Source organism: Dromaius novaehollandiae, chromosome 1 (assembly GCF_036370855.1).
Source record: "Dromaius novaehollandiae isolate bDroNov1 chromosome 1, bDroNov1.hap1, whole genome shotgun sequence".
Taxonomy (NCBI): Eukaryota; Metazoa; Chordata; class Aves; order Casuariiformes; family Dromaiidae; genus Dromaius; species Dromaius novaehollandiae.
In genome coordinates, this window is record NC_088098.1 from 77,579,757 (window position 1) to 77,596,267 (window position 16,511).

At 34.2% G+C, this 16,511-nt stretch overlaps 1 protein-coding gene across 10 annotated transcripts in view; it reads left to right on the forward strand.

Moving 5' to 3' along the window:
* The window catches only part of CCDC91 (coiled-coil domain containing 91), a 174,738-nt gene that overhangs the window by 41,371 nt on the left and 116,856 nt on the right, over positions 1-16,511 (forward strand). For 9 of the 10 annotated variants that reach the window (XR_010390784.1, XM_064517416.1, XM_026102420.2 and 6 more), the window contains exons 5-6: positions 227-415; positions 2,201-2,305. The exons of the other annotated variant lie outside the window; for it this stretch is intronic. Coding sequence is in view for 8 of the 9 variants with exons in the window: in XM_064517416.1 (XP_064373486.1) it covers positions 227-415; positions 2,201-2,305 (294 nt within the window). In the remaining variant the exon portion in view is untranslated. The remainder of the gene's footprint in view (positions 1-226; positions 416-2,200; positions 2,306-16,511) is intronic. 10 annotated transcript variants of the gene reach the window in all.

Sequence of the window (16,511 nt, forward strand, 5' to 3'; positions counted from 1 at the left end):
GTGAATGCATCAAGAATTACTAGCTACTGTTCCATCGTTAGAGACTGTTATTGGCCATCCTACATGTAAGAACATGCATGGCCAGAGAATTGTGGTTACATTTAAGTAACCTTAGTGTTTACAGTTCTTAAGTTCTGTAATTTCATCTGGAAATGAAATTAACTTGCTTGGAATATTATATTCCCTTTAACATTTTCTTTACCATTTTGTTTCTCTTGTGAATTAGATTCAAGAAGATATTCCAGTTGCCTCTTTGAATCTAATTGAAGACAAGTCTTTAGTCACATCAACCATTGCTTTGCATGATGCTGAGATACAGAGAACAAAAGAATCAAAGAATGACCTTCAACAAACTGTTGCAAGCTTAGAAATTAAACTTGGCACTGCTGAAGAAGAAAAATTTATCATTAAAAAGGTGTGACTACTTTTCTCATAGAAAAATGTTTGATATTTACACAGAATTTAAATCTAGTGGGATTTGGCTGTTGTATTCATGTGAGATTTGCAATGCTTTTTCATAGAAATAAGCCAAATTTCATAGAAATTAGCTAAATTTAGCCAAAATAGAAATTTTTCATTTTACATGTCTGTTTCAGGCTGAATTTTTCTAGTGTTTTAATAAAAAATGATTTGGCCTACCCTTTAGAAAAAAAAAAGTATGGGGGGGGATGGACAGAGACATTTTCTTTAGCACGCAGCCATGTGGTTAGAAGATGCAGTGGTTCCCCCATGTTTTGAAAGTGAGCGTGTGGTCACTGAAGTTGAAGGTGCTTTTGGCTGTCTTTGTGAATGTAACGTAATACAGGCTTTTGCGGGGAGGGTCTGGTAGCTAAATTCTTCATATTCCCTCTGCAATGAATATGATAGAGTGTAGGTATCCGGCAGGACTTTGCCTCTAATGATGTGTCTGAATTAGTCACTGAAGGCCCTGGAGAGTAAGAGAAAGAAAGCTTTATTTCATGTATTCTTAATGCTATTCCTTGATATCTATCAAGGTGTGGTAGAGAAGAAGGAATTGGCTTGTTAGAAAGGAAAACGAGGATGATTTGCTAGAGCCAAAGACAGGAAGGTCTGTAATGGATTGATTTTGGTATGAATGAAGAGTATAGAGGAAAGCCATAAGGGAAGCATGAGTACAGACTGTAAGAGGAGATTGAGAGCTAGGTGCTGAATGAAGAATGGTTGCAAAATCTGTACCTGTCTTTACAGATGAATCTAAGAATTTGAGTCTCAAGAACTGGTTTTACTATTTCCTCAAAGAACAGGGTTGAATTAAGCAGACCTGCTCCTTCTGTTCTCCTCATGACCCCTTCAGTTGTGCCTTTGAGTAGCTGTACAGTGAACCAGCAGGTCATCTCTTTTTAAACTGTCTGCGTGACTGTGGAAATAATTACCATTGGCTTATGTATAGTAGGAATGAGTTTGGTAGGGCAACAGCCTCTTAAAAAAATAAAAAAAGGTCTTTAGCTCTTTGGATAGCAAATAATTTTGGGTTTTTTTTTTTGCTAGTAGTGTTACTCTCCTTCCTCTAAGAGAGAGGCTCATGTTGAGGATACTAGGCTGGCTCTTTGCAAGTAGCTAAATCAGCACAGAGTATCTCAAAGTTATAGTCATTTTGGGGGTGTAGATGGAAATCATTAGGGCTGTATGAATTGGGAATTCTGCCTTTTTAGTGAATTTTTTTTTTAAAGGTTGTTTAATATGTTCTTAAAACTTAAAATTAACAAAACAAGCCATTAAAAATATGGAAATCATTTATTTAAAATAGCTTGTACTTCTCAAACATCTCAATTTAAAGACTGCAGTCAGGCTTTTCTGGCAAGACCCTTTCATCTCTGCTGAAGATAATAATGGAGAGAGAGTGCATTGTAGATAGTTCAGCTCAGTTGTATATTTGCATTGTGATGACTTCTGTGGATCCAGAGTATAGTTTTTTGAGAAGTAGGATGAATCTGTTGTATACAGTTGTCAACATAATACCTTTTGGCTTGTTTCTTTGTTTTGGAAAGGTACTTTAGTGATGAATATTAGAGAAACCTAAAAAAATATTAGAGAGATTCAGTGTTGAGATATGCTGTGTATTAAGATAGGAAATGTTTTAGTTTTCAGAAGTGAAACTAGATAGAATGATTACCTGAATTTGTGTTTTCACAATTCACAAAGGTTTAATTTCCTGTATTTTAATTTGTAATCCTTACAGGAATTAGAATATTTACTGGAGAAACATAGTATTCTAGAAATGGATTTCTTGAAGGAAAAAAAGGAAAAAGGCATTTCGCATCAAGATGATTACAAGATGCTTCAGGTAGTATTGTTTCTTTCTCAGTGTCTCATTGTTTTCAGGGGAGTTTTGTGTAGAGTATACTTATATCCAGCAAATCCTCTAAGTATCTAGAGCCCTGCTCCAAAGCCTTTTGAATTTAAAGAAATTCTAGGGTCTTTAGATTACAGTCTTATTTCAACATTAGCAGGAATATACGTTTAATAGTCTACTTTCACATAAATACATCATTCTCAGTCAAATCACTCACCTACCTCACAGAACAGATTAAAATCACATTGCGCATTAAATGTGTGTTAACAGTATGAGTTAACATGTTTTGCAGTAGTTATGGCTGATTATTTGTAAAGTATTAGCTGACTTGACTATGAGTGGAATAGTTTGTGTTGCATAGTGAAAATCTGGAAAGCGTGACTAGATGGATGCTAGACAATGTAATTAAAACCACTTCCATCATAAACATAAAGACTATTCACTAAATACATGCTTAATAATTTTTTTCATTCTAGTTTTCAGTCTTCCAGTGTCCTAGCAGGACAAACTGAAAATGATAGACTTAAAACACTTGAAAAGCTTCTCACTGGTAATTCAGCTTTGCTTCAGTTTTTTGCTGCCCTGAATGGTTTAGTAGCTGCTGCATCCTTTCCCATTTGTATGGAAGGGTTGCTGTAGTAAAGCATGTCCATTCTATGTCTATATTGAATTCCTGGCGCTACTACTTCCAGACCTTGTGGTAATCTTTTCTTTTTTGTTCTTTTTTGTCTGTTTTCTTGTGTATCTGTGCAGTCACCTTACTCAAAGAAAGAAATTTTTGCTAGCCATATTATAAAAATAAGCTTTCCTAAAAATCTTCTGATATATGGAGCATTTGTTGGCTAAAGTCGATCACATCATCATAAACTCAAGACGATAGAATTATTGGATGTTATTTTTTAATATTTTCATGATTCTATTTAAGCAGAAGCATTTAGGTGGTGGAAATGTTACTGAGGTCTGAGAGTCTCTGACTATATTGTATCTTTTTGAGGAAGTCAGATTCAACAGTACAAGAACATCAGACGAAAGGGTCATAACCTTTAACTTACTTTGTAGAAAGACTCAAATACTTCCTCTTGTCTTCTGGGTATAATCAGAATCAAATCAGAGGAGAAAAGTGAGTTGTGCTTCTAAGAGCTGACAGTTAAAATTACTTTTGTGAAACTTGAATATTGGACCGTGTCCGTTAGTGGAGCTCTTAACACCTATTTCTTTTGTCTTTCTCCTTTGGCTTCTGAAGCACTAAGGTTGACACCTGTGGCCACACACTGGGTAGATTTGACAGCTACAGAATGTTTAGTTTTTTCCAGCAGAAACAGCTGCCTAGTTGTGCTGTTGACTTGAGAAGCTTAAAAGCAGGCTGTACTGGTGGTTCTGAATTAGCTTTGGGAACTCTCAAGCTAAGACTTTTAATGGAACTGGTTGTGGCTTCCCAAGCACTAGGTTTGCATTGACTTAATTCCTGTTGTAAGAAATTTCTTTATTCTAATGTTTGAGTCTAATATCGAAAACAAATGCCTCATGAGATGTGTCTAATGGGTTATTTATGTGAACATATATTATCTCATGCACCTTTATATTTACTAGTTAATGGGCTTCTGGCTTTTGTGGCATTCTCAAAAGCTGGTTTGGAGGTAATAGAGCCAAACTGCCAGTCAAATCTTCAAATAAGGTAATATTTCGGTAAATAGACTTTTTCTTTTTTATGAGGTTATTGTGCTCAATTTGACTTTGTCAGCTAAGCCAAGTTACTCTTTCTGGATTTTAAAGGCTCTATGATTTTTCAGGTACTGGAAGGAGTTCAGGCTGATTTGAATTGGTGATTATAAAGACCATTTTACGTTGTTAGTCTCAGCTTTTAAGTATTTCCTACTCATCCAGCTGTTTTCCAGGTCTGAATAGATCAGTTCCGTACAAACAGTTGTACCAGTACAACAGAGGTGGAAGTTGAGGGTAGGGTTTAACAGTTAAGCTGATGTAAACCTTACTGCTGTTGGAACGTATCTTACCACTTCCTGATAGCCACATATTTCTGAATGCTCCCTTGTAAATAAAATAGCTTTCTGTGAGATTAGCAAACTAACTGAAGGCTTCATAGGTCAGTCATATGTTCCTAAGACCGTTCTGCATTTTTGTGGATTTTTTTTTCAGTATCTGTGTTTCTCAGAGAAAAATGTATCAAAATGTAAATTAAAAAATCCTCAGAATTTTAAAATAATTACAAAACTGGGGAGTACAGAGCTAGCCTTTTTGCTTATTAGAAACAAATTTCGTTACTTCATTCTCTGAAATCTTTTTTCTTGTATAGATAATGAAACCTAGAAGCTCTTTATTTCATTGCTGTCATCTGATCAGTTCTTTTTCAATTGCAAATATTAATGTGTATAAAGTTATCTAATCCTGGTCACAGTCCAGAACTTTCCTACAGCTATTTATATGACCCCAAAGCAACTGAATTGTTTGTATAAGAAGATACAAGTATTGTTTTGATCCAGTTTTAATTACTGCAGGTAGTTTTTTAAATATCTGGAAAATTCATATGCAAGCATATAAGCTTTGCTGGTAGATAGAGTGTAGATTGAAAGAATACACAACAGATTCCTCGTTCAAGTGGCAGATGAGAAAAACAGAAAGGTGTAAATGAGACTTAATCTTATGACAACACATTTAACCTTTAATAGCATTACTTCTTTTGAATCAAAGAACCTCTCAATTTTTATCACTCAGATTACCTTTTCTGAGGCAGGTTATCTGTCTTCCAAATCCGAGGTAGCACTTTGGCATTGTAATAATCCATTTTTGATTTTCTTCAGTAAATAATATTGCTTCATAGGCCCAAGGCTTCCATCCATTATGCATAGTTTCCTACTATTTACTGGCAAAGTGGTTGCTCTTCTTTTCCTACACTTTTCTTGCTTAAACAAGGGTGACAACTCTGTTACCTCAAGGTGTTTTTCGCCAGAGAAACATCTCAGTTAAATATGTTTTTGATTTTTTTTTTGAGTATATTGATACAAACATTTTCAAAGACATAGTGAAGGCATAAAGCTCATACAAATGTTTTCCCTGAATTGGGTTGGTACTCTGAAGTGAATTGTGCTTTGAGCTAATCACATAGGATTTTAACTTTCCTCATCATGGATCTGAGGAAAAAAAGTGGTATTTAGTTTGGTAATACTACAAATGGAAGAATTGGAGGGGAGTGGGAATCAGCGATTCTAATCACTGGGACCAGAATTCAGAGTCTGTTTTAATGTTAGCACTGATGACAATGCAGTGTTGTCATATTTATTCTTCTGTATAACAGTAAAAAGTTCTATTTCGTCTAAATAAAATTAAAGTAAAAAAAAATTGAGCAGAGCATGTGGTATTCTCACATTCTTAATGTTTCTGTGTGTAACTGTAACGACCAGAGACAGTAGAGGGGCAGCAGCAGGTTCATAAATGAAATAAACAAATTGCTAGAGTCATTTGGATGTTTAATGCAATGGTCTCTTTGAGATCTTGTACTCATGCAAACTGGTAAAATTAGTTATGATTCCCACTTTGGTATTTGTAATATCTTAAGAGGCAGAATAACATACTGTAACTTTACGTTCTTTGCATACAAAATGTAGCTGAGTTAAAATTGCTATGGGAAGTGTAACTTTGAATTTTTTGCTTGTGTGCATTGTTGCAACCATAGAATTGCATAAACACAGCTTTAGCCTTATTTCTTTCATATTTAGACTGGAAGGAAGCAGATGCAAATATGTCTTTTTTGTGGTCAAATAGACATACATATATTCACCTTAACTTTTTTTTAAAAAATATTGTCTCGGTTCTAGCACCCTGCATAGGAACTTAATTTTTACGATAGCTTGTTTATCTGATAAGACTTCTGATGTTTGGTCTATCAGCAGACAACAGTATTTGATGATTCACCAAGAACTGGACTGTTGCTTTCCCCTGCTATTTCTTTGATTTACCATATAGTCACATTTGAAGTTGTATTGCGTTGCTACTGGAAAATTCTGATTGCCACTTTACACGTTTTTTGCTGTCATCAACCCTTTCTAGAAATTAAGCAGGTTGTTTTTTTCCACAAAGCTGTATAGTTGATGTCATGCAATCTTTTTCTTTTGAAATAGACTTGCTTTTTCTTTTGGCAGCTGATTCTATTCTTCTAAGTGCTAAAACAAAGTGCTAAACAAAGTTTTTGTTTGAAATCCTTTGTTTCTGTACACCGCTTTTGTTTAGGGAATGTCTTTGTATTTTTTTTTAAAAGGCTTTATGCTTATTTTATTTAACAATATTCCACTTGTTGCAAAAAGTTGTGATTAAAAATGAATTAGTTTTGTACAATGATTTCCTTTTGGAAAGGAAGCTTATACTGAAGGAAACATTTATAGATCAGTACATAATGATGCAGAGAAATTTCTGAGAAATGCCAGTAGGTCATGTTGTGATACCTAACTGGGATTAAATTGAATGGTAATTTAAGTATGATCATTGCCGTTAGTGATAACATTTCATCTATATTTCAGTGGCTGTCGATGTTTGGGGATTTTTTCACTGGTTAACCTGTTAAAAGTATCATTTAAATGATGAAGTTTCAAATCATGAACAAAAGAATTTTAAGTGTACTGAAGTAAAGGTAGAAAAGGGTAAACTTGAGATTTTTGGGATACAGCTTCATCCCTCAATTCCAAGGGCTGTTTTTTTAGTTTCTATTTTTATTCCAATTACTATTGCCTGTTAATTTTGTTTTCTTTATATATTATGTGCACATATCATTCATATAAAATGCGTACTTGATTGTGTCTCTTGGTTTTGGAGATGATGCTTCAAAACCTTAAAACATTCTTAGTGTGGAATATAAGATTGAGAATTTTCTGTAGTGTTAGATTGATCATACAATTTTGCCTTTAAGTAGAATTGTACAAACACTGATTTTGATGTGCTTATAATTTAGGTGAGTGCTTCATATGAATCTCAAAAATCATACCTAATAAACATAAATTTGCTTGTACTCATAGAAGAACCCTCTTGTCATCTGCCAGCTTATTGTTTTCAATTATATTCAGGAGAGCAATCTGTTTTGTACCCAACAGTTTGAAATGGATTCTAAACAGTTTGTTTTGAGTTTATATCAATACAGTTTTTGTTTTGTTTTGTTTTGTTTTGTTTTGTTTTTTTTTAACATTAGGCAGTAGAGAAACATCTCCCATGTATGGAGACATATTTAAGGAAATTTTCAACTTTTTCTCTAAGAGTCTGTTAATTTTGTATGTTCTGTTTAAATCTAGAAAAGTAACTGGAATGTGAGGAATCACTCAGTGAGAGACTGCATTTTAGTGTCTTTATCACTTTGCAGAATGTTTGCCTGACCCATTTTTTAGGAAGCTGTTATCACCACAACAATATGGAGGAAAAAAATGTGGAGGAAGCAGATTATGTGTTAGAAGAATCTCTAATGCAGGTGTCTATTGCTAAAACAAAAACTATTGTAAATCAGAGTTTTGTTTTGTCAACTTTCTTATTTTGAAACATAAAAATAAATAAGTAACACTAAATAGATTTTAGTATGGTAAAAACATGTTAAGGCTGAATAAATTATTGCAAGAAATGTAAAGCTGCATGGTGGTAATGCTTAATTTTTTTTCCACATGTATTTTGATTAGTTGCACTAATTTTTATCCTCCTTAATGGTCCAAGCTTTAAGGATACAGAACTGACCTTTAACCATCTATCCTCTGCTACTTGACAGTTAATCAAAATGGTATAGTCAGATTTGCAAGGATTTTATACAGCCTCTTGAAAAACAGGGAGCTATGTTATAAGCAGTTTTAACAATAAAACTTACAGAAAATTAATATTATTTTTTCATAAAGAGTTCTTATTTCCGCATTTAAAAATCAAGAAGTTTTGGATTACCTTCATCTCCTTCTCACTGTCCCCCATTCAAAACAGCTTTTGTGCTGTTTTGTGCTTAGGAGGACTTTAAATAATTGTCTTTGTTTTTTCTTTTCAGTAATAGCTTGTTGTTAGATGGTAACTGTAAGATCACTTGTCAAAATGCTTTTTATCTAAAAATATTACAGCAGGTAATTAAGTTGTTTATATTTTTCTAATTATTTTAAAGCTCCTTTTCATTATCATCAGCTTTTGAATAAAGAATGTTAGGTAATGTGTTTATGGCCGTGTTGCATGATGATATGTTTATGGATCCTTTTGTTTCTTCCTATTTCTTTTAGTTTTAAAATCACTTCTCCTAATTGCTGCAGCCCTCTATCCCCCTTACTTTAGGTAGTTACTTGCTTTCAGGGTTGTATTGAGCCTCATGATATTTCACATTGTATCTTAAAATTTGCAATTTTAGATTTAAACAGTATCATAGCAGTCTGAATATTATTTAAATAAATGGCTGAATAAATAAATACTAGCCCCAGTGTTTGCATGCTAAACTTCATATAATGAAAAGAGAATCTCTTGGACCAAAGCTGGCATTAGACTTTTGCCACTCCAAGAACAGGAGACAAGATAATTCATTTTGTCCTCACTGCTGATGGCAAAATTGAGTTTGGTAATGATGACAGAAGAGGTTCCAGAAAAAAGTGGGAATGTGGTTGGCTGAGAGGAGTATAGAAGCTTTGGAGAGCTGTGGTCTTGATGGCCAAATGCCAGTTGTATTCCAAGGAAGGGAGGAGGAAAGCCGTTAAGAGTGAATAGGAGACTAATAAGGATTGAGGAAAGGGAAGTTAATCATAAATATCACACCCTCTCACTGCTCTCAATGCGATTTTGTCCAAGGGCTGGGACCTCTAAAGGGACTTCATCCTGTAGTGATGATGCCAGGTGGCACCGATCTGGACTCAGAATGGCTGGTGTGCATAGGGCACAGATGACTGTGCTGTGGTGACTGGTGTGAGATATGGGTAATGCTTCTGGTCTGCTCCTTTTCTAAGGCAGTTCCTCCTCCCTCCTCATCCCCTGCACTAACGGACTTTGCCCCTTCTTTCTCTGTTTGTAGTCCTTCTCCTATTTCCCCACTTGTTTCTAACCTTGCTTACCTAATACATATATGCAGCCATTCTCTGCCTCCCCTCTGCCTCCACCTTTCTTCTTTCCTCCTCTTCCAGTGTTGACAGCATGCATCTGTTGAGAAGGTTCCTGGGGAGTATAGTTCTGTCTCTAGTATTAGTCCTTCCCAGCATTTGAGAAAACAAAGAACTGGGCTGCTTGTCCTCTCTAACCACCTCAGCCTATTTTGTTTTTGTAGATAGGGGAGCCTGTCCATTTCCATTTTCTAGACCTGCTGTATGTGATCCAACAGCTGGCCATATTGTGAGGGCTAACAATGGCTGAAACGCAAGGGCAGATGGGAGAAATCCGAAATGCACATCTCCTGTGCATAGACCTGCATAGACCTGTTCATGCTGACAATAGGAAGGTGTCAAAGTTGGCATATTTGGAATGAACACAGTTGATCCAAGAGAGAAAGCTTTTGTTTCCTATTGTGGAAGATCCTAGTATTGTGCTTTTAATGTACATAAGCAATGCTTGCCTTGCAGGAACATTCATTTCCTAAAGTGATTTCAAGAAGCAACCCTGCAGTTTGAATACCTAGGAGAGCAAGCTCTCAGCACTGACAGTCAAAGTGGCAGGGTGAATTGGTCATGTTTCCTATAGTGCTAGCTGGTCATATGACCATTAAATTTTGTATTCTGTCTTGATGATATTTCTCTCAAAGAATTATTCCCTGTTTCTTGTTATTTTAGTATATATAACATACCACATGTGAACAGACAAGTCTTTATTCTGCTTTGATAAAGACAGCAATTTCTCCATTTGGAAGGATAGCTCTTGAAACCAATGCTATAGTAATGGACCGTAGCATCCAAAAAATGTGTCTGTTGCCATTATTTGGAACTTAAAATGATTTACAGCATTAGGAATCATGTTTTTCCTTCAAACTATAGTTTAACTTAGTTTCACAGTATTCTGGCTGCAAAGTTTCTCTCTGTTCCAGAGAAACTGGGAAAGCAGGATATTTCCAAATTACTAGTGACTGATGGATTTACTTCTGGCTGCAAGGTGAATATACCCTGATGAATTCATTGCGACAGCTTTGTGGTCTTTGTACTTAAAGGGAAGAAATTATTTATGCTTTTCTGAGATTTTTTTTTTCCCCTCATTATCTGTATCTGAGCTTAAGGGAAAAGTTACTGTTTTCCTTTTCTTACTCACTGTTGTGTTTCAGTAGGCTTTTAGTTAAAAAGAAACAAAACAAACAAACAAAAAACCCCATAGCTGTAGCTTGTTCTGTTTCAATTAGATTTTAAGTAATTTCAGCTTACCTTCAGTTCAGATTGGGGAAGGAGGGTTGAAAAAATGGACTAGACCATACTGTGTATATTCCAGCCGTAACAGACCTGGTCAGTTGAATTCTCCTGTTACCAAGAAGTTGGATTGTGAAACACAGTTGCTCGTCTTCAACCAGCCCTGGAGATTTAGAGATGACTAGCATATCTAGATCATGTCAACAGGGAAAATATATACTATTTTGCCATCTTTCCTGTTTCTGTTTCTGAACTACTGAAATAGGCTAAGCAAAACTACTTCTGTGCCTGCATGCTAGCTGAGCTGAATTAGTTTAGCAACTATTTCAGTTTTGCCACGCATTAAAATTGGAAGTAATCTGGGCAGTTTTGATGTATTTTTTTTCTGGTATTTTAAATGGGATTTGAATATCTAATTCACATAAGATTCTTCATAAATGTCTCAAATTTGAAAATGGTAATAACGTTGTGTTGTTTTTTCTTAATGGAAACTGGAGACTTACAGTTGTTTCAGACTCTTGGCCTGGGGTAAATGATCTCGTGTGACACTATGAGTGATACTGCTTAGGACTGTAACACCAGCGATGAAGAACTCCTGAATGAAAGCTGTGCTATTTTAATTGTTTAATTAGTGAACACCAGTAAAAAGTTTAGAATGACTCAAAGAAAACCTCTGATGGCATTTGACAGTTAAGTCAATGTTATATTTTTGCTATGATGCTTTATAGTAAGCTCTTTGTTTCCCTGTATATCAGTTCTTAGTTTGAAAACTACTGTTCTTGGAATAATAGTGATTAAAAAAAAAGAAAAATTCCATCTAAAACTTTATATTTCATTCTGTCCATTTATGATTTTGAAAAAGATGTTCTGCAGGAGACTGGAAACAGGTTTTGGAGGTAGGTGCTTTTTGTGGCTAGAGTACTAAAAAAATGTATGTTTTCTTTCAAAACTAATATATGACTTACATCCTGTTAAATACCATCTTCTAAGAAAATATTTAGGTTGGTTTTAGGTGCAGACATAGAGGAGACAGAATACTAATAATGAAAAATAGGTGTTAAAAAAGTTATCTACTGTACCTGCAACTAAATTTATAAATAAGATTCCAGGAAATTTCACAGGGCACAGCAGGGTTTAAAATTATGGAACACTGTGAAAATTGGAGAATTCAGAAAAGGCACTTTCATAGACAGCAATGTATCTTTTTGCTGAACAGTTAAAGGTATTTATGGTTGTGGTAATATCCCTTGCCCACCTCTGTTTCAAGTGTGTGCCAGAGACCTCACATTTATTTCTTCACCTTTTAAAAAATTCCTTTTTTTATGTACCCTTATACTCTTCCTTCTGACACTTATTTTCCCTTAAAGTCTTGTTTTTATTAATCATTTCAGACTTATTTATCTTTTGGCCTATATATTTTTTTTCCAATTTTGATGCCTTCATTCTTCTAAATTATTTCTGCACAGTATGGAAAAAATAACGTTATTTCTGTTAGGAGGAGCTTCTGCTCTCCTGCCTCATGTTTTCTTCTTTATTCCTTTAAACTTAACTTACTTTTTATGAATTATTTTATGTCGTCATTTCAGAATGGTTACTTAGAAGAGTGGATATCAGACTTAGCATGCTAATTTTCTTTTTGAAGAAAATTTTCTTTTTTACAATTATGCACTTCCTTTGGTTGTCTGATTTTAAACAAGAAATTGTGCTTAGACAACTTTATTTTTTCAAGCGTGTAGGCATAAAAATTGTTCTAATCTGACCACTTTCTAACTGTCCTTACCTGTTTTATGCCAGTGTATCCTAGATCTATTTAAATGAATTGGCTAGTTTAAGTTCAGGGTGTCACAAGTCCATCAGAGCAACTGCACGTCTCTATCTGTGCATTCTTAGTAAGTGTGTTCAACATGATTCATCTTTTTCTTTTTTTCTCTTTTTTAAAATGGAGAGTCTTAATTGAGACCTTTTTGAAACACCCAAAACGTATTTAATCCACTGACAAATTGGAGGTGTGTCCCATCAAGTTTTCAAATTTTTCACTGAACCTAGCTTTTGTAGGAACAAAATGAGTTAGAACTGTGCAAAGTATACCCAAAATTAAGGTGACTCACATAGTAGAACTTGCATGACTGAACTGTTACGAGAATGCTCATAAGTTTATTAACTGTTACTTGGCATGCAGTTTCTCAAAAATATGAGGAACAGTACCGATAGAAAGCAACTCTATCTCTGGATCCACTTGATTCCTGTTTGTATTCAATGTCAAGCATCTGACACAGCTAACGTAGTTATAGTGAGTACTTAGTCATTGCTGACTATTGAAAAATTAGATCTTAGTCAATATTAGTCAAAATTAGTCAATACTTTTAACAGTGGTGTGGTTTTCATGTTTATGTATTTGGGAGAAATGAGATGAATAACAAATATTAGGAGGATATTTTGGCAGTCTCTCTAATTGCTAAATCATCTCATTTTGATTGTAGTTCATTCATAAACTGGTCACAATATACTTGGGCGAATACCTTACACCATTGAGGGATATTTTATTGTCTAATTAGAGTGTTGGTTAAACACCATTTCATTTACTTCAAGCTGTATTTAATTTTATGTATTTAGTAAAAACTTGGTGTTGGAACAGATTGATTAGATGAAATATTATATTATTTGTCAAGTGTTAATTTTGTTTGTGTAAATATATTCTAATCTAACAAATTCATACTGTAGTTTATTTTATTGAGAAAAACTAGAGTGAATTGGATATGAAAGTTGTTATTCATACATTCTGTGTCAACTCTGACAATTCCTAATTAATTATGCCTTTAAAATTTAGTTTCTTTTTACTTGAGTAGTGCAGTTGCTGAAACTTTGAATACATAGGCAAAATGAGTGACATCTTACTTTCAACAAACAAACAGTGATGTAAACACATACTGCCAAGGAATGACAGATCATACCTGTGAAGCTCCTGATATTGGGAAAACAGTTACACTCTTAAAGTATTAGTTGTTGCAGTGATCATAATAGAACATAAACATAGCATAGCAACTTGATATCATCGAGTTTTTGCAACTAGCAACTGACTATGAGAAACTTAAAAGGACAAAAAAAGATTTGGGAGTTGGAGGAGAAAAGGCAAGATAAAAGTCAATCCTGATCATATTCCAACATAACTAGATTGCCACATTTAATTTTTTCTCTTTAAATACAATTATGTATTTATGTTATCAAAGTAATTTCCTATCATAAGTTCTTATGCTGAAAAATTTTGATTCTGCTTATATATAACTACATAGATGCTAATTATTTAGTTCATTGCTACTGTTTTTTTTTAAAAAAAAAGTTTTGCTGCTGAGACTTGTATATTTTTTTCCACATTAAAGGCTTACAAGGTCCAGAACAGAATGTGGCATTTAAAATAAACATGTACTTAAAATCTTGAATATTTTTAAGTTTGTTTTTTTTATTAAAAAAAAAAAAAAAAGCTTTCTTGGGTAAAGGTTTATCTACAGCCTGAGTTCTTTTTAAAAGAAGACTGCCCTAGTCAAAACTAGAACATCTGCTCTTAAACCTGAAGGATACTGAGATAAATTAACTGCTGTTTAAAACGAGCTTTCCTTGTCCTATGCAATTCCTTAATAATAAATGTATTATTTAAACCTATTGCTAGAGAGGCAGTATTTTAGTTTAGGATTTAAGTCACAAATTTAAGCATCCTCAAACGACTAATTATTTAGGATGGTAAACATAGGATGATCAGAATTTATTGCTGGAAATAAATATTATAATGAAATCTCATAAATCTGCAAATGCAGGCCTGATTGATGCTTAAAAAAAATAATCCAAGATACTGTAATAAAAGACTGTGAGAGCAGTTTGGAATTTCTTCATGTATTGTAAGTTTGCATGTCTGTCCCCCTCCCCCCCCCCCCCCCAAATAAGTGCAATAATACTGGAGTTAATGTTATAGTTCATTTTTATCTAGTGGGAACAATCAGGTTCCTGTGCCTAGTTTTCTGATGGCTGAGGCTACAGAATAAGTTTGAAAATATGTATATAGAAGGAAGTAACTGTCATTGCAAAGCAAATTTCTATTCTTCTGCTAGATGTAGAAGCTGAAGTAAGGCTAGGTAACTCAAGGAAGCGTAAAAGAGAAAAAACACAGTGTGTTTGAGCTCATATGCAAGAAAGAATAAGCCTTCCCAACCAGCATTACATTCAACCACTATAACTGGAAAAGTAATATTTATGATCAAAGAACCTCCTTGTTAGCACTGAAGAAAAACAAATATCCATTTTCCATTTGATTTACTAAATCATGATTTCAGGTAGTGCTTCATGTTAATTGTTGCTTGTTTTTGTGGCATTGCTTTGCAAAGTATTTTGTTAAAAGAATGTGTTTGTACTATTTAATGATTGTGGCTTAAAACTACTAGCAAGCTATTGTTATTATTAAAGTGCCTATGAGTGTAATTTTTGTTTTAAATACAATATTACATGACATATTTGTTTCCATTGGGGAAAATTTGATCTCAAACTGATACCATATTTTTTATGTTTATGTAGCAGTTCCAATTTTTGCTTAAACTATTGTCCTGTTTTTAGTAGTGAGCAGAGTTAAATGCTTCAGGTTGAAAACTCTAGAAATTCTGTAGTAGATTATGTTGAAATAACTACTTGTAGGGGAGATTTTGCTCTCCTTCACTCCATCTTGTGTCTTTTAGTATTTATTGAGTGGTTTTGGATATTGCTGTCACTTGCATTGGATTTGCTTCATTCAGGAACTTCCCTCTTGTAAATGGAGACAACTGCAATTTTGGTCACAAAATGAAAACAATATCTCTGTTTCATATGGAGTATGATTGTGTCTGTGCTGTCTTGAGATTACCTGAGCAGAATCCTCTGATGGCCAGCCATAAAGCAGCTGCATGCTGCTGGAATGATAGAAAGTTGCTTCAGTGAGCAGGACTTGGACCTGTTGCTTATAAATGTTCATTTTAGCCATGTATCACTTTATTGCATTCAATGCTATTGTTTTTAAGATAGATTAAGATTTAAGATTAATACTGTCCTCATTTACTAAAAATGTGGTGACTGTATTAACTAAGGAAAATTATTTAGGGATTTATGGGATTCTGGCAAAAGCACAATGGACATCTTATGTGCAGGGGAAAAGAATATTGTAGCTATCCTGTAGCAAAGACTACAGGAATAGTCTGATAATATCTTAGAAGTGAAAATACTATGCAAAAATTCTCATATGGATGAGGGTCTAGTAGCATTTGCTCCCTTTTTACTTTGCTGTAGCATTTTCTTTCAGGAGCTGAATGCTTGTTAAGTAATAATAGAACTTTTTGAGATATGCTGCAATTCCTAGGCAGCATTTCATAAACTTTCAACACATTGCTATTCTGTCACCACCACTTTAAATTATCTTACTGGATTCTAATCACTGACATAACAGTATAAGGGTAGCTGATTAATCTTCCATTGCACAATGGAAACTCAGTAGTACTTTGAAGGAAAAAAACAATTTTTAATTCAATTTTTGAAATTTTGCATTTTTAATTTGTTGCACTTTTTCAGCTTTTTAATGTGGCCTCCAATCTTTTAAATACCTTTGTATCTACTTAATAAATCTGCATGTATCCAGTTGAGGAAGGCTGTGTTCCAGAACTATTTGCCTTCTCTTTTTCAAAAGGCTTTTAGCCAAGAGCCTTACTGTAAGCAATATTTATGCCAACCTGAAGAGAGGAGCTGCTCAGAATGAGAAGAATGTGCCTTAATTATGATTTTCTCATCTGGATTAGCCAATTTGTGGGAGGTCTGATGTAGTGTAAAATACCAAGGAGTTCCAAATGAGGTTAAAAAACAGCTAA